Genomic DNA, 17,233 nt, shown 5'->3' on the forward strand with positions numbered 1-17,233 from the left:
TGGTGGACATTACTGGTTATTGAATTTTAGTCAGCTCTGTTTTTCCAGCTTTTCAGAGAAATAGGAAGATCTAAATTTACCTTATTTATTTATTTATTTTTATTTATTTATTTTTAAGAATTTTTATTTACTCATTCATAGAGACACAGAGAGAGAGAGAGAGAGAGAGAGGTAGAGACACAGGCAGAGGGAGAAGCAGGCTCCATGCAGGGAGCCCGATGTGGTACTTGATCCTGGGTCTCCAGGATCATACCTCCGGCTGCAGGCGGCGCTAAACCACTGCGCCACAGGGGCTGCCCCTAAATTTACCTTTTTAAAATCTATAATACCATTAAGTGATAAATTTAGACCACAATTATGTCTTCCAAATAGATAAGTTATATTAAAACCTGGATGAAAAAAAAGAACCTGGATGTATTTTTCTCATAGTGTTATACAACTTATACTAACAGGTGAAGAAGGAAAGATTTGATCTATTGCTTTGTTTGCCCACTTTGAGTTATGACACTCTGGAAATACTGACAAAAATATAAATTCCCAAAATAAAACTATTAGATTTTATGCTTTTCTGTTGCTACCAGTCCTTCATTTGTAATAGACTTCTCTTGAACTATTTTTGTTAGAAGTAACTCTTCTTAGGAAATACTTCCAGTTCATGTTGGGATATGACTTGCATTTTGAATTTTCGGTTAACTAACAAATACACGTGTAAACTATGAAAACACATTCTACTTCAGCATTGAAAATTGTAATTTGGTGTTTGTCAATTTGCAAAATAAAATCATGCATTTATAAACAGTCCACAAATTTTTAATACTGTTGATGTCTATAAGAGGAAAGGGATTTTGAATACAAGTAATGTAGAACTGTCCTTGTTTATGAAAACCAAAGCATAAGGTCTTTAACAACTGGCTCTTTATTTTCCTTTTCAATTTATTGCAGAATTTATTTTTGTTGTTTGGGACTGTCTCAATCCCTGCTAGTACTACCAGGCAGCATCAGGTCATATTACTAAAACCTGTTTACCTTAACAACAAGCCAACTTGATTTTTTTTTTTTTTACCAGAATATGGATCATGAATTAACAACCAACTACTAAAATGTTGATGGTTTTCAAATAATCAACTTTGGTCTTTAAAAGGTTTTTGTTTTTTTGGGTTATAGTTATATGCAAGATAGAAAGTCTATAAAGACATGAACAGAGAAGAAGGAAAAAATAATTTTTGCACAGGAGAGAAAGGAATATTTAAGGTTGCAGGGGTGTTGGACCTGTTGGTGCCATCTAGAAAAACAAATCTACAAGGCCGTAGCTTTGGGGAGTATTTCTGAATTTTGATTGGCATAAAAATGTAATTAAAAGTTTCATAAAAGGCTCCCTGTGGCCAAAATAATGTATTTTATTTTTCATTTCTACAATTCACAATAACTTGTGTGAAAACTTTCATACTACAACTACAATAAAAGAACATGTACCTGGAAATGCTCCAACTAGTTTAAGTAATACTGTAATCACTGCAATCATGACTAATTTGGATGAACACAGGGAAAAATGGGCAAAGTCTGGCATACCCCTTACACACCACACACACACACACACACACACACACACGGCCCTAAAACATAAAATATTTCTCACATTTGCCCAAATGGACCCTTGCTGGTGCCCTTTGTTCTCCTTCAGATCTCACTTAACTTTTTCTACAGTTATAAGGTATTTCAGAGAAGTGTAAACAAAGTTTACCTTTGAGGCTCCTATTTCAAGGGTATTTTTGGCTAGACTGTCATCCATGTTAGGAAGGGCATATGCAGCAGAGCCTTACATCTTAAAATATATTTTCACAAGCCTTTGAAGCACACCACGAGGCTGTTTGATTTCTAAGTGCAGAAACCAAGGTCTGGGAGAGCATCCGCCCAAAACGCAGCGGGTGGCCGGCTGCGCCCAGATCCCGCCTAAGCCAAGCTCCAGGTGCAGGTACGAGGCCTGACGTCACCGGCGGTGCCAGGCGGCGGCTCTGGGAGCCGCGGACGTGGGCTGGGCCGGAAGCGGCGCTGGAGCCGGCCGGCCCTCGTCCCGCCCCACGCAAGCCGGTCGTCGCGCCTCCCAGGCCACGGTCCGCCGAGTGAGGGGCGAGGCGCCTGCCGGCCCCGCCCCTCAGGCCGGCCCCACCCACCAGAGCAGCCCCGCTCCTGCCGTGGCGTGGCCGGGCGCGGCGCGAGGTGGGCGCTGCCGGTAAGTCCCGTCTGTGACGGCCGCTTCGGCCGCACCCGGGTGGGGAGGCGGAGGAGGGAAATGGGCTTATCGGCCATTACGTTCTGTCTCGCTAGCGCCAGCAGCCCTGTGGCGGCGACAACGATGGATCCCGAGTCGGTGAGCCGTGCGGAAGGAGGAGAAGCGGTAGCAGCTTCGGGAGCTGCGGCTGCCGCGACGTTCGGGGAATCGGGTCGGCAGGTAAGTGGGGCCGCGGCGGGAGGCGGCGGCGCGGGGGCTGGCGCTCGGAGAGCCCAGGCTCCTCCTCTCTGCCTCGTCCGCCGGCTGCCCTCTTGGCCTGCCCGGCCTTCCTCCGAGCAGGCCGCCTGCCGAAGGTGCGTTTCGGGTTCCATCTCTCGGCAGCCCCACCCCTGCCCTGAGACACCGGCGTGCGGGAAGCCGACGCCTCCCCACAGCCGGGCGGCCCTGGCCAGCCCTCCGCTTTCGGCGCCGCAGACCCGGGGGCTTCCCGGCAGCTATTCCGGCTTCGGGTCTGCGAGCGGGAGGAGGAAGGCGTGTCCCCCCAGGTGACGGCGGCTTCAGACACTTCTCAGCCTCTCGGGGTGCAAGCGCCTGACTTGGCTTGTGCCCTTTGGTTAGCTGGTAGCAACTATGTGCTGAGCGTTTACAGGCTTTATTTCACTTAATCCTAATAACTTCTGCATGATGTGGGCGTTATCCCCATTTCACCCGCGAGGTAGCAAAGGCTCGGAGCTGCCCAACAGAAACGTGATGGGAGTCACACTGTAAATTGTACATTTTCGAGTAGCCGTATTTTTAAAAATAAGATTTTACTTTTTTAATACTATATGTTGGCAAATTGAATTTTAAATACAAAATTTTAAAAATAGAAAAAAATGGATTTTATTGTGTGTTAATATTTAACAAAATCTTCAATACGTAATTAATGTGAAATTTAACAATTATTTTACAGTCTCTTTGGTACAAGTCTTAGAAATCCTGTGTGTGTTACACCTACTGCGCATCTCAGTTTGAACTATCCTCATTTCAAGGGCTCGTTAGCCACCTGTGGCTTGTGGTTGCTGCGTTGGACCGCATGAGTTTAGAGGGTTAGGTAACGTTCGGAGGTTTGCTTTGTTTTGCATTTGGTAGTCTAAAGTAATAGTGGAGGATCTTTGGCCAAGTAAAACTAATGTAAGTAATTGCTTTAGCTGAAACCAGCTCAGGAGTATACAATTTGGGCCATTTAAAACTTGAGTTTAAAAAAAAACAAAAAACAAAAAAACTTGAGTTGCTCCTATGTAGAAGCCTTTCCACATTCAGTGAAAATGAAGCTTTTGTATTCGCTTCATTTTTGAGACCACCAGAATGTTAGTAAGACATTCGCCCCAAACTACAGATTCCTAAGGCAATAGTGCCTGAATGTGAGTAGAGCTGTTGTAGTATAAGATGCAGTTGCATGAACAAAAACTTTTTCCACGTGCTAGTTTTTATAAGGAATTTTTTGGTTTTCTACTGCTTAAGGAAAATAACCAGCAAGAAGCAATTCAGTGGAAACACTAATTGATTAGAGAGCCACTTTTCATTTTCAGTTGAGACCTGTTGCTGATAGGTACGTATGAACGGGATGGACCTTTAAGTGCTGGGTGTATTTTCCATGTGATTTTTCATTCTGTTACTGTAATTGTTTTCAACCACTGCTTCAAGGTTTGAATGGCTCTAATAGCAAAGTAAACATACCTGTATTGATTTACCAGCTAAATATTATTTGAAGAGAGCTCTGTTTTAGTGATATTAGGTTATTTTCATATTCTTGGTTGAAAAACTAAACAGTAAAGGAAGCTGTTGAAGAGAAAGTAGAATGTCACAGGAGTACTCCCATCACCAGTATGTCATATTCATGGGAAGTTTGTGTTGTAATTATTCTCGGGTTTCCTATGCATATATAATCTCTTCTTTTGTATTAAACACAAATGGGTTCCTACTATACAGACTATTTTCTAACTTTCCCTTTTTGCTCTCTCACTCACATTCCTGAAGCAGAAACATCTCTGGGACCCCAGACCAATGCTTTTGAGAACAGTAAGAGAAAAGGCCAGTGAGGTGGGGACTTCGATGGAGGGAGAGCTTGCTGTCCTTCATCGGTTTGTCAGAACTGAGAAATTCCAAGTGTAGTGTAAGGAAAGGAGTAAGAAATAGGAGCTTGGCTCTGTTTAGAATTTCACCTCAAACCAGGCTATTCACCTGTTGTGACATTTTATCAGGAAAATTCCCTGACTAGACTTTTAACCCAAATCTGAGCCTCAGTATTACTGAAGTAGTTAAAATGTAAGTACTCATTTATATAGCAGCTCTGCTACCAAGAACTTATGATGTACCAGGAACTATAGGCTATAGGATATAGCAGTGAAGGATACACACTATGCCTATGCCTATGCTGCCAACTACCTAGTTGGGGAAGGTGATACAGAATAAAATCCATGATGTGTAGTACATGTTTTAAAGAAGTTCTTGGTGCTATGAAACTATATAAAAAGAAGATTGCCATTGAAATCAGGCCTTGAGGAACCAGATAAACATAGTTCAGTCTGGTGATTAACCATAAAATTTGATAAAATGTGAATTGACAATGCGCATATTAATTTCCTGGTGTTAGGAAGTTTTTTTAGATCTTTGGAATTTGTTAAAATGAAATTTGTAATATTGACAATGAAATTTTTCTTACTAAGAATTTTATTGTTTATCTGTAAAAAAACATTTTCAAAAGTCAGAGAATAACTTTCATTTATAAATTGTCAGAAATTTTTTACGAAATTAATTTTCTGGTTGGTTTTATTCATCAGTGCCTCCCTTCACTGTTCCTCCCTTCTTATTCCCTAAGTAGAGGTTGGAATCACATGCCATAGATTGCCTTTCACAGATTTTTTTGCTTGCCAGCCTGGTTCCTTAAGATGAGGGGTTGACAGAACTATAGACTATGGCCCACCAGCCACTTGTTTATATAAAGTTTTATTTGAACACAGCTATACCTATTTATTATATATTGCCCTTGGCTGCTTTCACATAGTTGAGTAGTTGTGAAAGAAGCTGTAGGGCCTTCAAAGTCTAGAATATTTACCATCTGGCTTTTCCTTTTTCTAAGAAAAAGTTTGCTTACTCCTGTTTAAGAGGATAAACCTAAAACTTGGGTTTTACTGTATTAAAAATTAATATTAAATTTTTAAAAGAAAGCCCTTAAGTAAAAGTCTCTAATAAAAATCTTTATATGGGATCCTTGGGTGGCTCAGCTGTTGAGCGTCTGCCTTCAGCCCAGGGCCTGATCCTGGAGTCCTGGGATCGAGTCCCACATCAGGCCCCCTACATGGAACCTGCTTCTCCCTCTGCCTGTGTCTCTACCTCTCTCTCTGTGTCTCTCATGAATAAATGAATAAAATCTTTTTAAAAAAATCTTTATACAAAATGTTACTAGAGCAAATAAAATACCAATTTAAATTCTATATTATGTGTAGAGACTGTTACTCAAAGTTTTGTTTAAATTAACTAACTTTGGCATTGGAATGAAAAATATGAATCATATTTCACCTCTGTAGGTTTTAAAAAAAAATTGGAAATAATATAGCCAAGAGTCAGAGTTAATGGAAATAGTAGCTAAGTTTATACCAATTGTTAGGACCCAGCTGAAATGTTTTGACTCTTTAAAGTTGTCTAAGGATGGTAAAATAGTTGAGTCCATGAGAGACAGTCTTTCTCCTTTGCCTTTGCTTAAGAAAGGAAAAATTGAGCCAGTGAAAAATCGCTAGAAGTAGTAGCAAGAAGCTGCTTCCTGCTCTAATTGGGGTGGTCATAGTGATGAACCTTGAAAGGTCTCAGCTCTATTCACTGACTGGAACTGTTGCTTTGGCATTAGATCCATCCAGATAGTGTGACGACTGGAGATCTACTTCAACTGCTTTGACTTTCTCTTGCTTGTAAAGGGATCCACAGAGCTAGGTAATGGTTCAAAAGGAAATGTTGATGTCAAAACAACCATAAACCAAATTTTATTCAAAGGGGAAAAGTGAGATTGGGTAGGAATGGCTCGCCATGCTTAGGGATCAGGTGAACTTGATGGACCATTTGTTGTCCATTTTGTTTGTGGACATTGTAAATGGGCTGGTCTTCCTCTAATAAAGGCCAGGATGTATGTGAACCCTCAAGGCAGGCAAGGGAGAATTATGGCTTTTTTTTTTTTTTTTTTTCAGGTTAAGCCATTGGTAGCCCATGCTGTTGAGGTTTTTATGATCTCACTTCTCTATACAGCAGTTATAGTTGATGTCAGTCATGTCCTCATGTGTCATGGAGCAAATGTGTGTGTTTTTTAGGTTGGATATACCTGAATGACTAAACTTACCTTTGGGAAGTGAAGAACAAAGAGTCATATATATTTTCTAAGACGGGACTTAGAAGTTTAAGGGGGATATGATACAAAAATGAAGTTACTTATATTTGCATAACTGGGCAATTCTAGTTGCGCTGTCTTTATCAGTATAATTCTATCTTTGCAACAGCAGCTCAAAGAACTATCTTATTGGTTGAACAACATTTGTGGGTTTAAGTTGTTTGGTCATATCTACAAATGTAAGAATCCTTATAGAGGATGAAATTTTTGAACTCTGGACCATCCTAGAAAATCTCACCAATATGAACTCCAATCGTGGCAGTCTTATAGTCCTGTATCACTTTGGTTTAGTTTTAAAATTCTATCAGTAATAGATGAACATATTCTCAGCAAAAACAACAAAATACAAAAAGGAATAACAGACCCCCTTGACTACTCCCTTACCTGTACTTCCTCCTCTGCCTGAGTACGTATCCCTAGGAGTAATACTTGCCGGAATTTTCTTCACAGTTGTACTGTGCCTTTTTGAAGTATTCTAGAAAGGAGGTGAAATAAAGACTTTCTTAGGAGTTTAAACTTGAGGCAAGATGACAGTGAGAAGCTCTTTGTCCTCTCCCACAGTATGCATTTACCCTGAGTTGGGAACATGGGTATATATGTGAGGTAAAATTAGTGTTTCCCTAGGAATGAAATTTGGATGTAATTAGAATTCATAGATTATTGTACTAAAACTTGTAAAATCTTTTTACTATCAGGAAAATTCTGTTGTCACCTATGCATTATTGACTAAGAAATCTGAAAGTTCAGAGATAGAACACTTATGGCTTGCTTTCCACATTTGATCTACAAATGAGTTTTATTTGGACAGCACAGTGCTTTAAAACATTTTTTTCAGTTTGAATGCCTTCATTAGGGATACTTTCTCCACAGGGTCTACTTTGCCTATATAGTTTGCTTATTTTGGTACCATGTGGGCTTAAAAGTGATTTTATTTTGGAACTCCTGTTTTGAGAGAAGGAGAGATGCAAAGTTAAGTTGAACTGGTTTTGTTTAGTCCACACATAGCTAAGCCCAAATCCAAAGATTTAGGAGAGTTCCCTGTCATGACATGTTATCTTATGTCTCTAATATATGTATTTGTGCATCTGTATGATTTTCCTTTGATATTACACAATCTGTAATTAGCATTATTTTTTAAAATGATTGATGTCCTGAGTATCTTCACACATTATATAGCACCAGAATTGCTATGACTTGAAGTATGATGCTTGATTTCTTAGCTGTTGACTTCAAAACAGTTTAATGGGTTAAATTTTATTTTTTACCCTCAGTAGTGAGTATGCAGATGTTCGCTTTATTATTCATTGAGCTCTACATTCATGTTATTGATACTCTTATGTGTGTATATATTTTTTAAAAAAGAAAAAGTTTAAGGAATGGTTTATGTTTCTTTAGTCCCTAAAATAAAGTGACCAATACTTTTTTTTTTGCCATATGAAAGAAAATTAACCTCACTTGAAACTCATTATCTCATTATTGACATTAGATGAATAGTGAAAGAGGCTTTGAAAATGTAGAACTGGGAGTCATAGGAAAGAAGAAGAAAGTCCCGAGGAGAGTTATCCACTTTGTTAGTGGTGAAACAATGGAAGAATACAGCACAGATGAAGATGAAGTTGATGGCCCAGAGAAGAAAGATGTTTTGCCTACTGTTGATCCGGTAGGTTTGATGCTTTTCTCAATAGTTTTTTATGAGACTGACATGCTGCCTACTGCGCTAAGAAGGCACTGGCAATTGTTTTTTAAATTGATTTATTTCTCCTTGAACATTGAATGGAAGGGGTCTTTTGAGGTATAAATCAACAATATTTTGATTATAAAATTCTGCATTGATTTTGGTAGAAAATAGTATTTTTACAAATATGGATGGAAAGATTTCTGGATTTCAGAGTCTAAAATTTCAGTCTAAAATAGCTGAGTGTCAGATTTCTTTGTCCATGTGGCTAGGTTTTTTAAAGCTTTATCTTACTAAACAGAATGTTTGAATTCTAGTCTCTCTGAATTAAGGACTAGGCTACCATAGTAGTTTCCACCTAAAACTCAGAATTTGTCAATTCTTTTTTATATTGCCTCAAGTTTTGATCGGAAGATAGGAGTGTACAGTTCCTTATGTCCATTATTAGCTAAATTTAAGAATTTGTTATACATGGTAAAACTCTAAAATTATAGGACTAGCTACACATTCTTTTTTTTTTTTTTTTAAGGATTTTATTTATTTATTCACAAGAGACACAGGCAGAGGGAGAAAGAAGCAGGTTCCATGCAGGAAGCCTGATGTGGGACTCGATCCCGGATCCTGGGATCACGCCCTGAGCCTAAGGCAGACACTCAACCGCTGAGCCACCCAGGCGTCCTGACTAGTTCTACATTCTTAAAAAGGAGTGTTGCCCTAAGTAATCTTTTGAGAATTTAGTTGATCAATATTTACTGACTTTCTAATAGGTACTGTTTTAGGCACTGATGATACAGCAATGGGCAACATAAATTTTTGCTCTTATATGCTAGTGGACAAACAGGCAACATAGGATAATTAACAGACTGAAAAGTGCTATGAGGAAAATAAACCAGGGTACCAGGATAGAGAATAATTAATTTGTGTTTGATTTTAAAAGGTTATTACTAGTATTTCATCAGATTTGGCTTTTGATAGATTTTGGTTATTAAAAAATATCAGATCCAGAGTCTCTACTATAGAATATATTCAAAGGGCCATGCAGTATACTCTGATGACATTTCCAAATGCATACAGAGTATTATAGAGGTGTTTCATGCACTGGGAGAATTATTGGAATAAGTATTTTTCTTTTAAATTACTTTGTAGTGGTTAATTCTTATTTGTATACATTTGTGTCTACCTGTCTGTTTTTAAAATTCATTGTCCCAGTAGTTACTCTCTATTACATGGAAAATGATAATAAAAGCATTTCACAGTGGGGTGCCTGGTGGCTCATTTGGGCATCTGACTCTTGGTTTCGGCTTAGGTCATGATGTCAGGGTCATGGGATTGAGCCCTGTGTTGGGCTCCACATTCAGTGCAGAGTCTGCTTGTCCTCTCTCTCTCTGCTCCTCCCCCCACTCACATGCACTCTCTCTCTCTCTCTCTCTCTCTCTCTCTCTCAAATAAATAGTAAATAAATAAGATCTTAAAAAAATAAAGGCATTGTATAGAAAAAAATGCATCCTTACTACTTGACTAAGGATTACTCTTTAAAAAAAAAATTGAGATACAGTTCAGATAGCATATACAATTCAGTGATTTAAAGTTACAGTGATGTGGCTTTTACTATATTCATAGATGTGCACAACCATTACCATAGCCAGTTTTAGTACATTTGAATCACCTCAAAAGAAACTCAGTACCTTTTAGTTATCGTTCCTTATCCTTCATTTCTCTAACTCCTGATAATCACAGTCTATAGATTTCCCTATTATGGACATTTCGTACAATGAAATCCTATAACAAGTGATCTTTTGTAAGTGATCACAAGTGATCACACCCTGGGCCAAAGGTGGTGCTAAACCGCTGAGCCACCCAGACTGCCCAGTATTATTTAAATGTTTGGTAGAGGGATACCTGGGTGGGGATTTGATTTCTTTTTTTTCTTTTTAAGATTTTATTTATTTATTCATGAGAGACACACAGAGAGAGGCAGCGACATAGGCGGAGGGAGAAGTAGGCTCCTCACAGGGAGCCCCATGCGGGACTCGAGCCCTGGAGTGGGATCACACCCTGAGCCGAAGGCAGATGCTCAACCACTGAACCACACAGGTGCCCCTGTTCTTGATTTCTAATTTCACCTCATGTTGTTGAAGAACATACTTGTATTATTTTTGTCCTTTTAAATCTATTGAAGTTTGAAGTTTGTTTTATGGCCTAGTATGCGGTCTCTCTTGGAAAATGTTCTATTTGTATTTGAGAAAAATGTAGATTCTGTTGTTAGGTCAAGTGTTCTGTAGATGTCTGTTAGGTCTATTGGTTCATAGGATTTTTCAAGTCTTCTATTTCCTGTTGATCTATCTAGTTGCCCTATTTATTATTGAAAATGGGGTATCAAAGTCTCCAGCTATTATTGAGTGGTCTATTCCCTTCATTTCTGTCAGTTTTTGTTCGGCTGAGCCTCTCCGTGAATTTTTCATTTCGGTTATTGCACTTTTCAACTTGAGAATTTCCATTTGGTTCTTTTTAATACTTTTTTTTTTAAAGATTTACTTATTTATTTTAGGGGGAGAGGGAGAGGGAGAGCGAGAGAAACAGACTCCTCACTGAGTGTGGAGCCCAGCAATGTGGGGCTCGATCTCAGGAACCGAGCTGAAATCAAGAGTCAGATGCTTAACTGATTGAGCCACCCAGGCATCCCTCTCCTAATAATTTTTATCTCTTTTGGTATTCTCTGTTCAATGAAACATTGTTATACCTTCCTTTATTTCTTAATTATGGTTTCCTTAGTTCTTTGAACATACTTATAAAAGTTACTTTGAGGTTTCTTCTGTTAAATCTAACATCTAGTCACTCATGGGTAGTTTCTGTTGCCTGCTTTTCTTCCTGTGTGTAGAACATACTCCTGTTTCTTTGTATGTCTCTTAATTTTTTTTGTGGATTTTAGACACTATATTGCAACTCTGGGTATTACCCTTGCCTTCTCTCCCCCCCCCCATCTTGTTATTTGCTTTTTTGTTTAGTGACTGCTGTATTATTTTAGTATAGTCTGTCTCCTCCCCACCTCCTGTTCTTTGCTACAAACTAGCTATCCTATAGTTTAGCCTGTATCTTCATAGAATCTAAGAACTTCCTCTCAATTACCTTTCACCACAGTCTCCACTGATTTTGAGAGCACCCTTTGGGCTTGGATTTTTCCAGGTCTGTTGCAAATGAAGTCAGTTCATTTGGGAAGAGATTAGGAGCTATTTTGTGGCTTACTTTTCCTCCTGGACAAAATCTCTTAGAGATCTGAAGTTAAGAATGGGAACAGTGTTGTGTTCCTGTGCAACAGCCCAACTTTAGGTACTGAGTACTTGGTGGAGGTGGGGAGCAGTAGCCTTAGATCTTTTTTACTTTTTTCACTGCCTCAGTGAACTATCCCAGTATCCTCAGTGGCACCATGCCCCTGGTAGAGCCTCCATTACATAAATGGAGGCTGACGAAGAAGGAAGCTCCCAACTGTCAACTGCACTCACGTGAAACAGTCTCAATGATAGGTGGCTTGTGGCCAGGATCAGAAATACTGATTGATGTTCTGTTGTGCAGTATTTGTCTTTCTTTAACTGGCTTATTTTATTAGCATAATATCCTCAAGGTTCATCTACGTTGTTGCCTACAGTAGGATTCCTTTTTCTAAGACTGAATTTTCCATTATATATATGTGTGTGTGTGTGTGTGTGTGTGCGCGCGCGCGCGTGCGCGCCACATTTTCTTCATGCATTCATTCATCAATGGACATTTAGGTTGTTTCTACATCCTGGCTATTGTGAATAATGCTACAGTGAAGATGGGAGAGGAAATATCTCTTTGAGATCCTAATTTCATTTCTTTTGGGTAAATACCAATATTGTAAATGGTAAAAACAGCAGGATAGAGAAAGTACAACAATGTTGTAAAAACATACATGCTCAGGAAAAGACTGGGAAAATATACTAAAATGTTAGTGATAATTATATCAAGGTGGTGGAAAATGGGTGACTTAGATTTTCCTTATACTTTGCTCAGTTTTCTAAGTGTTCTACAAATAAGCAATACTTTTATGGTCTAAAAGTAAGTTATTTAAAAACAAAAAAGATAGCAAGTCTGAATAGTTCTTATTAAGGAAGAGGTGGATACTTAATTATTAAGGAAGAGATTGATACTTAAATTTTTGGAGGAAAAAAATGAATCAGCTTGAGTTTGCACCATAAACTGGAAGTCTTAAAGACCAAGATCTAGGGCAGCCCCGGTGGCGCAGCGGTTTAGCGCCGCCTGCAGCCCAGGGTGTGATCCTGGAGACCCAGGATCAAGTCCCACATTGGGCTCCTTGCATGGAGCCTGCTTCTCCCTCTGCCTGTGTCTCAGCCTCTCTGTGTGTCTCTCTCATGAATAAATAAATAAAATCTTAAAAAAAAAAAGACCAAGATCTAGTCCATCTCTCTTATTATTGGAGTGTTGATGGTAATAGTGATAGTGATGCTAACAGTAATGGCAAGGTTCCAATGTAGACTCTTGAGTCATCTGTCCTTTTGATTCAATAAGAACAGTGTCTAAACAAAGAGCCCTATACATTACATTCATTCTGTGTAATTGTGTGTGATAATGATTGTTTTTCAGGGATCTTTATCCAGTTACTCAGTTCTGAAGCAGGTTTGATTTGTTAGTAGTCACTGCATGGATATTAGCAATTGTTCTGTCTAGAAACAAACCCAGGAGAATTGGTCCACTGAGAAATATATGCTTTCCCTTAAAAGGCCTGTTTAATCCTTTTATAAGTAATTTCTTGGCCCTGTCATTATCGTGTGTTACAGAAACTGGTTCCATTCCCTATATTACTGCACTGTCCCATTTGCTGTTAAACTATAAGGTAAACATCATCTCAGTAAGATGAGAGTATCTTAAATGGAATCCCTCAAATAACTCTTATCCCCACATAAGATACATACTTCCAGCTCTGAATATAGAAGATATAGTAGGTTTGATTGAAGGAGTCATAAATATACAGTATTTTTTTAGTTGAATGTATTTGTTTGCTTGGATACTCATTCTTGTGTAAATAGAGATTAAGGAGCTAACTCACTTCTGTCTTTTCAAGAATATGATCACAGAAATTCGCATCCTTACTTTTCATGGGAAGAATTTTATGTGTTACTCCCTTTTCTCTTTAGCCCATCTACCCAGGCTTATAGATAGTCTTGTGTTTGCTGTTTTAATACCCTATAATCATGAACATAATATATAAGCTAAGAAGATTATGTAATTTGATTGTTTTTCTTCTTCCTGAAAACAAGATAATAATACTATTAATAATAATAATTGTCATTTGACTAATGAAGCATGCTTATATTACTGATTTCATCCACAGAAGCAAACTGTCATCTGTGTGCAAGCTTCACAGAAGTATTCTATGGGAATTACAGGACCAAGATTAACAGTGGAGTTGTGCATCATAGATTGCCTTCTGCCATTGGTCTTGCTTTACTATATATACACTGAGCTTGTCTTGGGTTATACAGTCTAGGCCCTTCTTAATCCTTAAACAAAGAACTCACCTTGCAACTTATTGGCTACTTATTTTCCCATTATTGAAAGTTCATTTTATGGGCTCTTACTTAATCCTGCTTACTTTCTCTGAACCTTAATTTCCTTACAATACCATAAGTATATTGTACTGTATGATTTGTTTTTTTCTAAGATCTTACTTATTTGACACAGGGAGAGAACATACACAAGTAGAGAATAGGTTTAGAGGGAAAGGGAGAAGCATATTACCCCATTAGCAGGAAGCTTGACTCGGGGCTCGATCCCAGGACCCCAAGACCATGACCTGAACCAAAGGCAGATGCTTAACCAACTGAGCCACCCAGCACCCCTGTACTATATGATATCTTAAGGTCCCTTTCTATTTACTGCATATTCTGATATTGTGCTTATGAACAATGAAGACAGAAAAGCAAGACCAGAGAAGAGATCCTAGATTGCAGTTCCCATAAATAATCAAGATTATGACTTACCAACTCCATTTTAATGGTGGCTGCTTTCCTTGGTTATTCCACAGGAATAAGGTGGTGGTAGTTATGTGGGCAAATATAAAATGTATTTATGGAATTTTTTATATCAAGTTCTTACATTCTTATTTGGATTGTAGTATATAGTATTATCTATGGAATATTCTATGTGCCAGCCAAATATTTGAACTACTTCATTCTGGCCTAAGTACATAGAATGAGTTTAGGTATGAATGTTCCTAACTTGACTTCTCGTTGCAGACAAAACTTACCTGGGGCCCCTACTTATGGTTTTATATGCTTCGAGCTGCCACATCAACCCTTTCAGGTATGACTTTTCTGTTTGAATATTGCATGACTATTATAATATGCTCTAAGAACAGGAACTTTGCCAAATGGAGTGTTTCCAAAGTGAAGGAGAAACAATAAGGAGTTAGTCACTCTGTTCTCTAGCATTGTAAGATGTTAATCTAACTTTAAAACATTCTTCAGCTTCAAGTTGTGGGGTTTTTTTAAGAACTGAGAAATGGCTTTATTTATTTTATATTAATTTTTATGTTTTTGAACCTTTTCTTTTTTTAAGATTTTTATTTATTCATAGAGACACACACAGAGACAGAAGCAGAGACACAGACAGAGGGAGAAGCAGGCTCCATGCAGAGAGCCTGACGTGGGACTCGATCCATGGTCTCCAGGATCACGCCCTTGGCTGCTGGCGGCGCTAAACCGCTGCGCCACCAGGGCTGCCCCTAATTTTTATGTTTTTGAACCTTTTCTATTAGCTATTTTGCTAGGTGGTTTCCCTACTGATACTGTTCTTTTTCTGTTTTACTATTTATTCTAGAGCCTGTAGTTATGTAATTCATTTATATTTTAATTTCATTAATATTTCATATCTTAAGTTGATCTGTAACTAAGTCATATTTGAAAGAAATGAATTATCAACTTACGACTTACTCATGCTAACTTTAAATATAGGTTTTAAATTATAAGGCTTTCCTCTGTTTCCAATTTTAACTCCCGGATAGCTTCTAGCATTTTCTGCTCTTTAGTAGAGGTAATTTTGAATAATAATTCATTCAAGACACATTTACCAAGCACTCAATATTACTAGATAGTGTGGTGTAATGAAGAGAACATGAGCTTTACATTCAGACCTGGATTACATTGTGGATCTGCTTTGTCAGCCTCTCTGAATGAATCTTTTTTTTTTTTTTTTCTCTCTTTTTTTTTTTCTCTCTGAATGAATCTAACCTTTCACAGTGCCTGGCATGTGGCCAGCACTCAGTGAATGTTATAGTACAAGCCATTCCTTCCCTATAGCCCATTGATGACCTCTAAGAGTATATGTTTTTCTTGAAAAAAAGTAGGTATGTAATAGATAATTATAATACATGGTGATACATGTATAATTAGAGGTATGAACAGAGTATTGTTAGGGAACCCAGAAGGAGCTACTAGTGCCTCTTGAGGATATCAAGGAAAATATACAGAAGAGATGTATTGAATGTTCACAATCTCTCTGAGGGCAGGGACTGCAACTTTCTATTCTTGCAGTGCCTTGCACATAGAAAGTGCTCAAGAAATGTTTATGGAATTGTATAAGGCATTTAACTTTTGTGTCTTTAGTGTGTGACTTTCTTGGAGAGAAGATTGCATCTGTTTTGGGCATTAGCACCCCAAAATACCAATATGCCATTGATGAGTATTACCGGATGAAGAAGGAGGTATGTCTCCTTTTTACATTTTTTTATTCACTTAGGTTTACTGGGGACTTCGTGGGTTGTGTAATGAGCATATATGTATATACATGCTCTCTAGCTGCCCAAAAGAGAGCTCCCTTAGGGTAGGCATTTCATTCTAGAGTTATTTATTTATCAAGTTAGATGTTTTAATTTATATATTTTTTAACCCTGAAATTTCCCTAGGATCTTTGTGTGAAACTAAGCTAGATTTCATTGTGCTAGGTGTTATGGAAGGTGCTGTATATATGTTATCTTATTTAAATCTTCATACATCTCTCTTTGAATTATTATTCCAATTTTCAGATGAGGAAATAGGACAGTCTCTACTTAGAACACGTAGACTAGATATATGAGAAGTGGAGGGTTTGATGCACAGAGAATTATGAGTACTAGAAATGTGTAAGAGGGCCAGCTGGTGAGGCAATTTTGTCTGCAAATGTAGTGAGGGCTTAGGGTGGGGGTGAAATGAATTTAGCCTTAAAGAGTGAGAAAAGTTTAGCTCTTAAGGGCATAGGCTGAAGAACCAAAAGGTCTGAATTCAAATTTTGACTCTACCACTTCTAATTTTGTAATCATTGGGCAAGATACTTAACCTTCATCTTTATAATGAGGAAAAGTGTGGCATCCATTTTCAGGGTTGCTCAGGATTTCAGGGTTGTTTCAGGATTAAATGAGTTGATATATAAAATGCTTAGAAAGTACCCAATGTATATTAGTGAACATGAAATAAATATTAGCATCTCTTATTATTCTTCAAGCAAATGTAGCTAAAACTACATTTAGCTACATTAGCTAAAATGTAGAGGCTTGAGGATAAGTTGCATATTTGGAAAAGTGGCAGGAGTGGTACTTTGTCACTGGAGTGGAGTGCAACCAGGGAGTGGCTGATGTGAATCTGGAAAAGGCAGCTGACTTTGTATTTGTTATATGGTTTCAAAAATGTTTTATGAGCAAATGAGTGTTTTTAACACTACCAGCCTTGTTTAGAGCCTCATTACCTCATTTGGACTATTGTAACAGGCTCCTAAATGTCTTTCTTGTTTTCTCTCAAGCAAGCTCTAAATTAATCTTCTTGACAGGTTACTTACTCTCTAACTACTCAGACTGCATCGATCAATACAATTGCCATTTCCTCCATGAACTTAGTAGTTCTGG

At 38.3% G+C, this 17,233-nt stretch overlaps 2 protein-coding genes across 3 annotated transcripts in view; one reads left to right on the forward strand and one right to left on the reverse strand.

Annotated features, from left to right (window-relative positions):
- LOC140639822 (uncharacterized) overlaps window positions 1-1,933 on the reverse strand; it is a 77,939-nt gene extending 76,006 nt beyond the window's left edge. Inside the window, exon 1 of the mRNA XM_072838257.1 lies at window positions 1,742-1,933. The gene's annotated coding sequence lies outside the window, so the exon portion shown is untranslated. The remainder of the gene's footprint in view (window positions 1-1,741) is intronic.
- The window catches only part of LOC140639820 (signal recognition particle subunit SRP54), a 60,993-nt gene that overhangs the window by 42,128 nt on the left and 1,632 nt on the right, over window positions 1-17,233 (forward strand). The window contains exons 1-5 of one of the 2 annotated variants that reach the window (XM_072838252.1): window positions 2,073-2,230; window positions 2,326-2,449; window positions 8,134-8,307; window positions 14,595-14,661; window positions 15,963-16,060. In XM_072838252.1, coding sequence (XP_072694353.1) covers window positions 2,354-2,449; window positions 8,134-8,307; window positions 14,595-14,661; window positions 15,963-16,060 — 435 coding nt within the window. In that variant the 5' untranslated portion in view covers window positions 2,073-2,230; window positions 2,326-2,353. Of the gene's footprint in view, window positions 1-2,072; window positions 2,231-2,325; window positions 2,450-8,133; window positions 8,308-14,594; window positions 14,662-15,962; window positions 16,061-17,233 lie in introns of those variants that run through there. The other variant, XM_072838253.1, reaches the window with a different exon arrangement.

Source organism: Canis lupus, chromosome 9, assembly GCF_048164855.1.
Source record: "Canis lupus baileyi chromosome 9, mCanLup2.hap1, whole genome shotgun sequence".
NCBI lineage: Eukaryota > Metazoa > Chordata > Mammalia > Carnivora > Canidae > Canis > Canis lupus.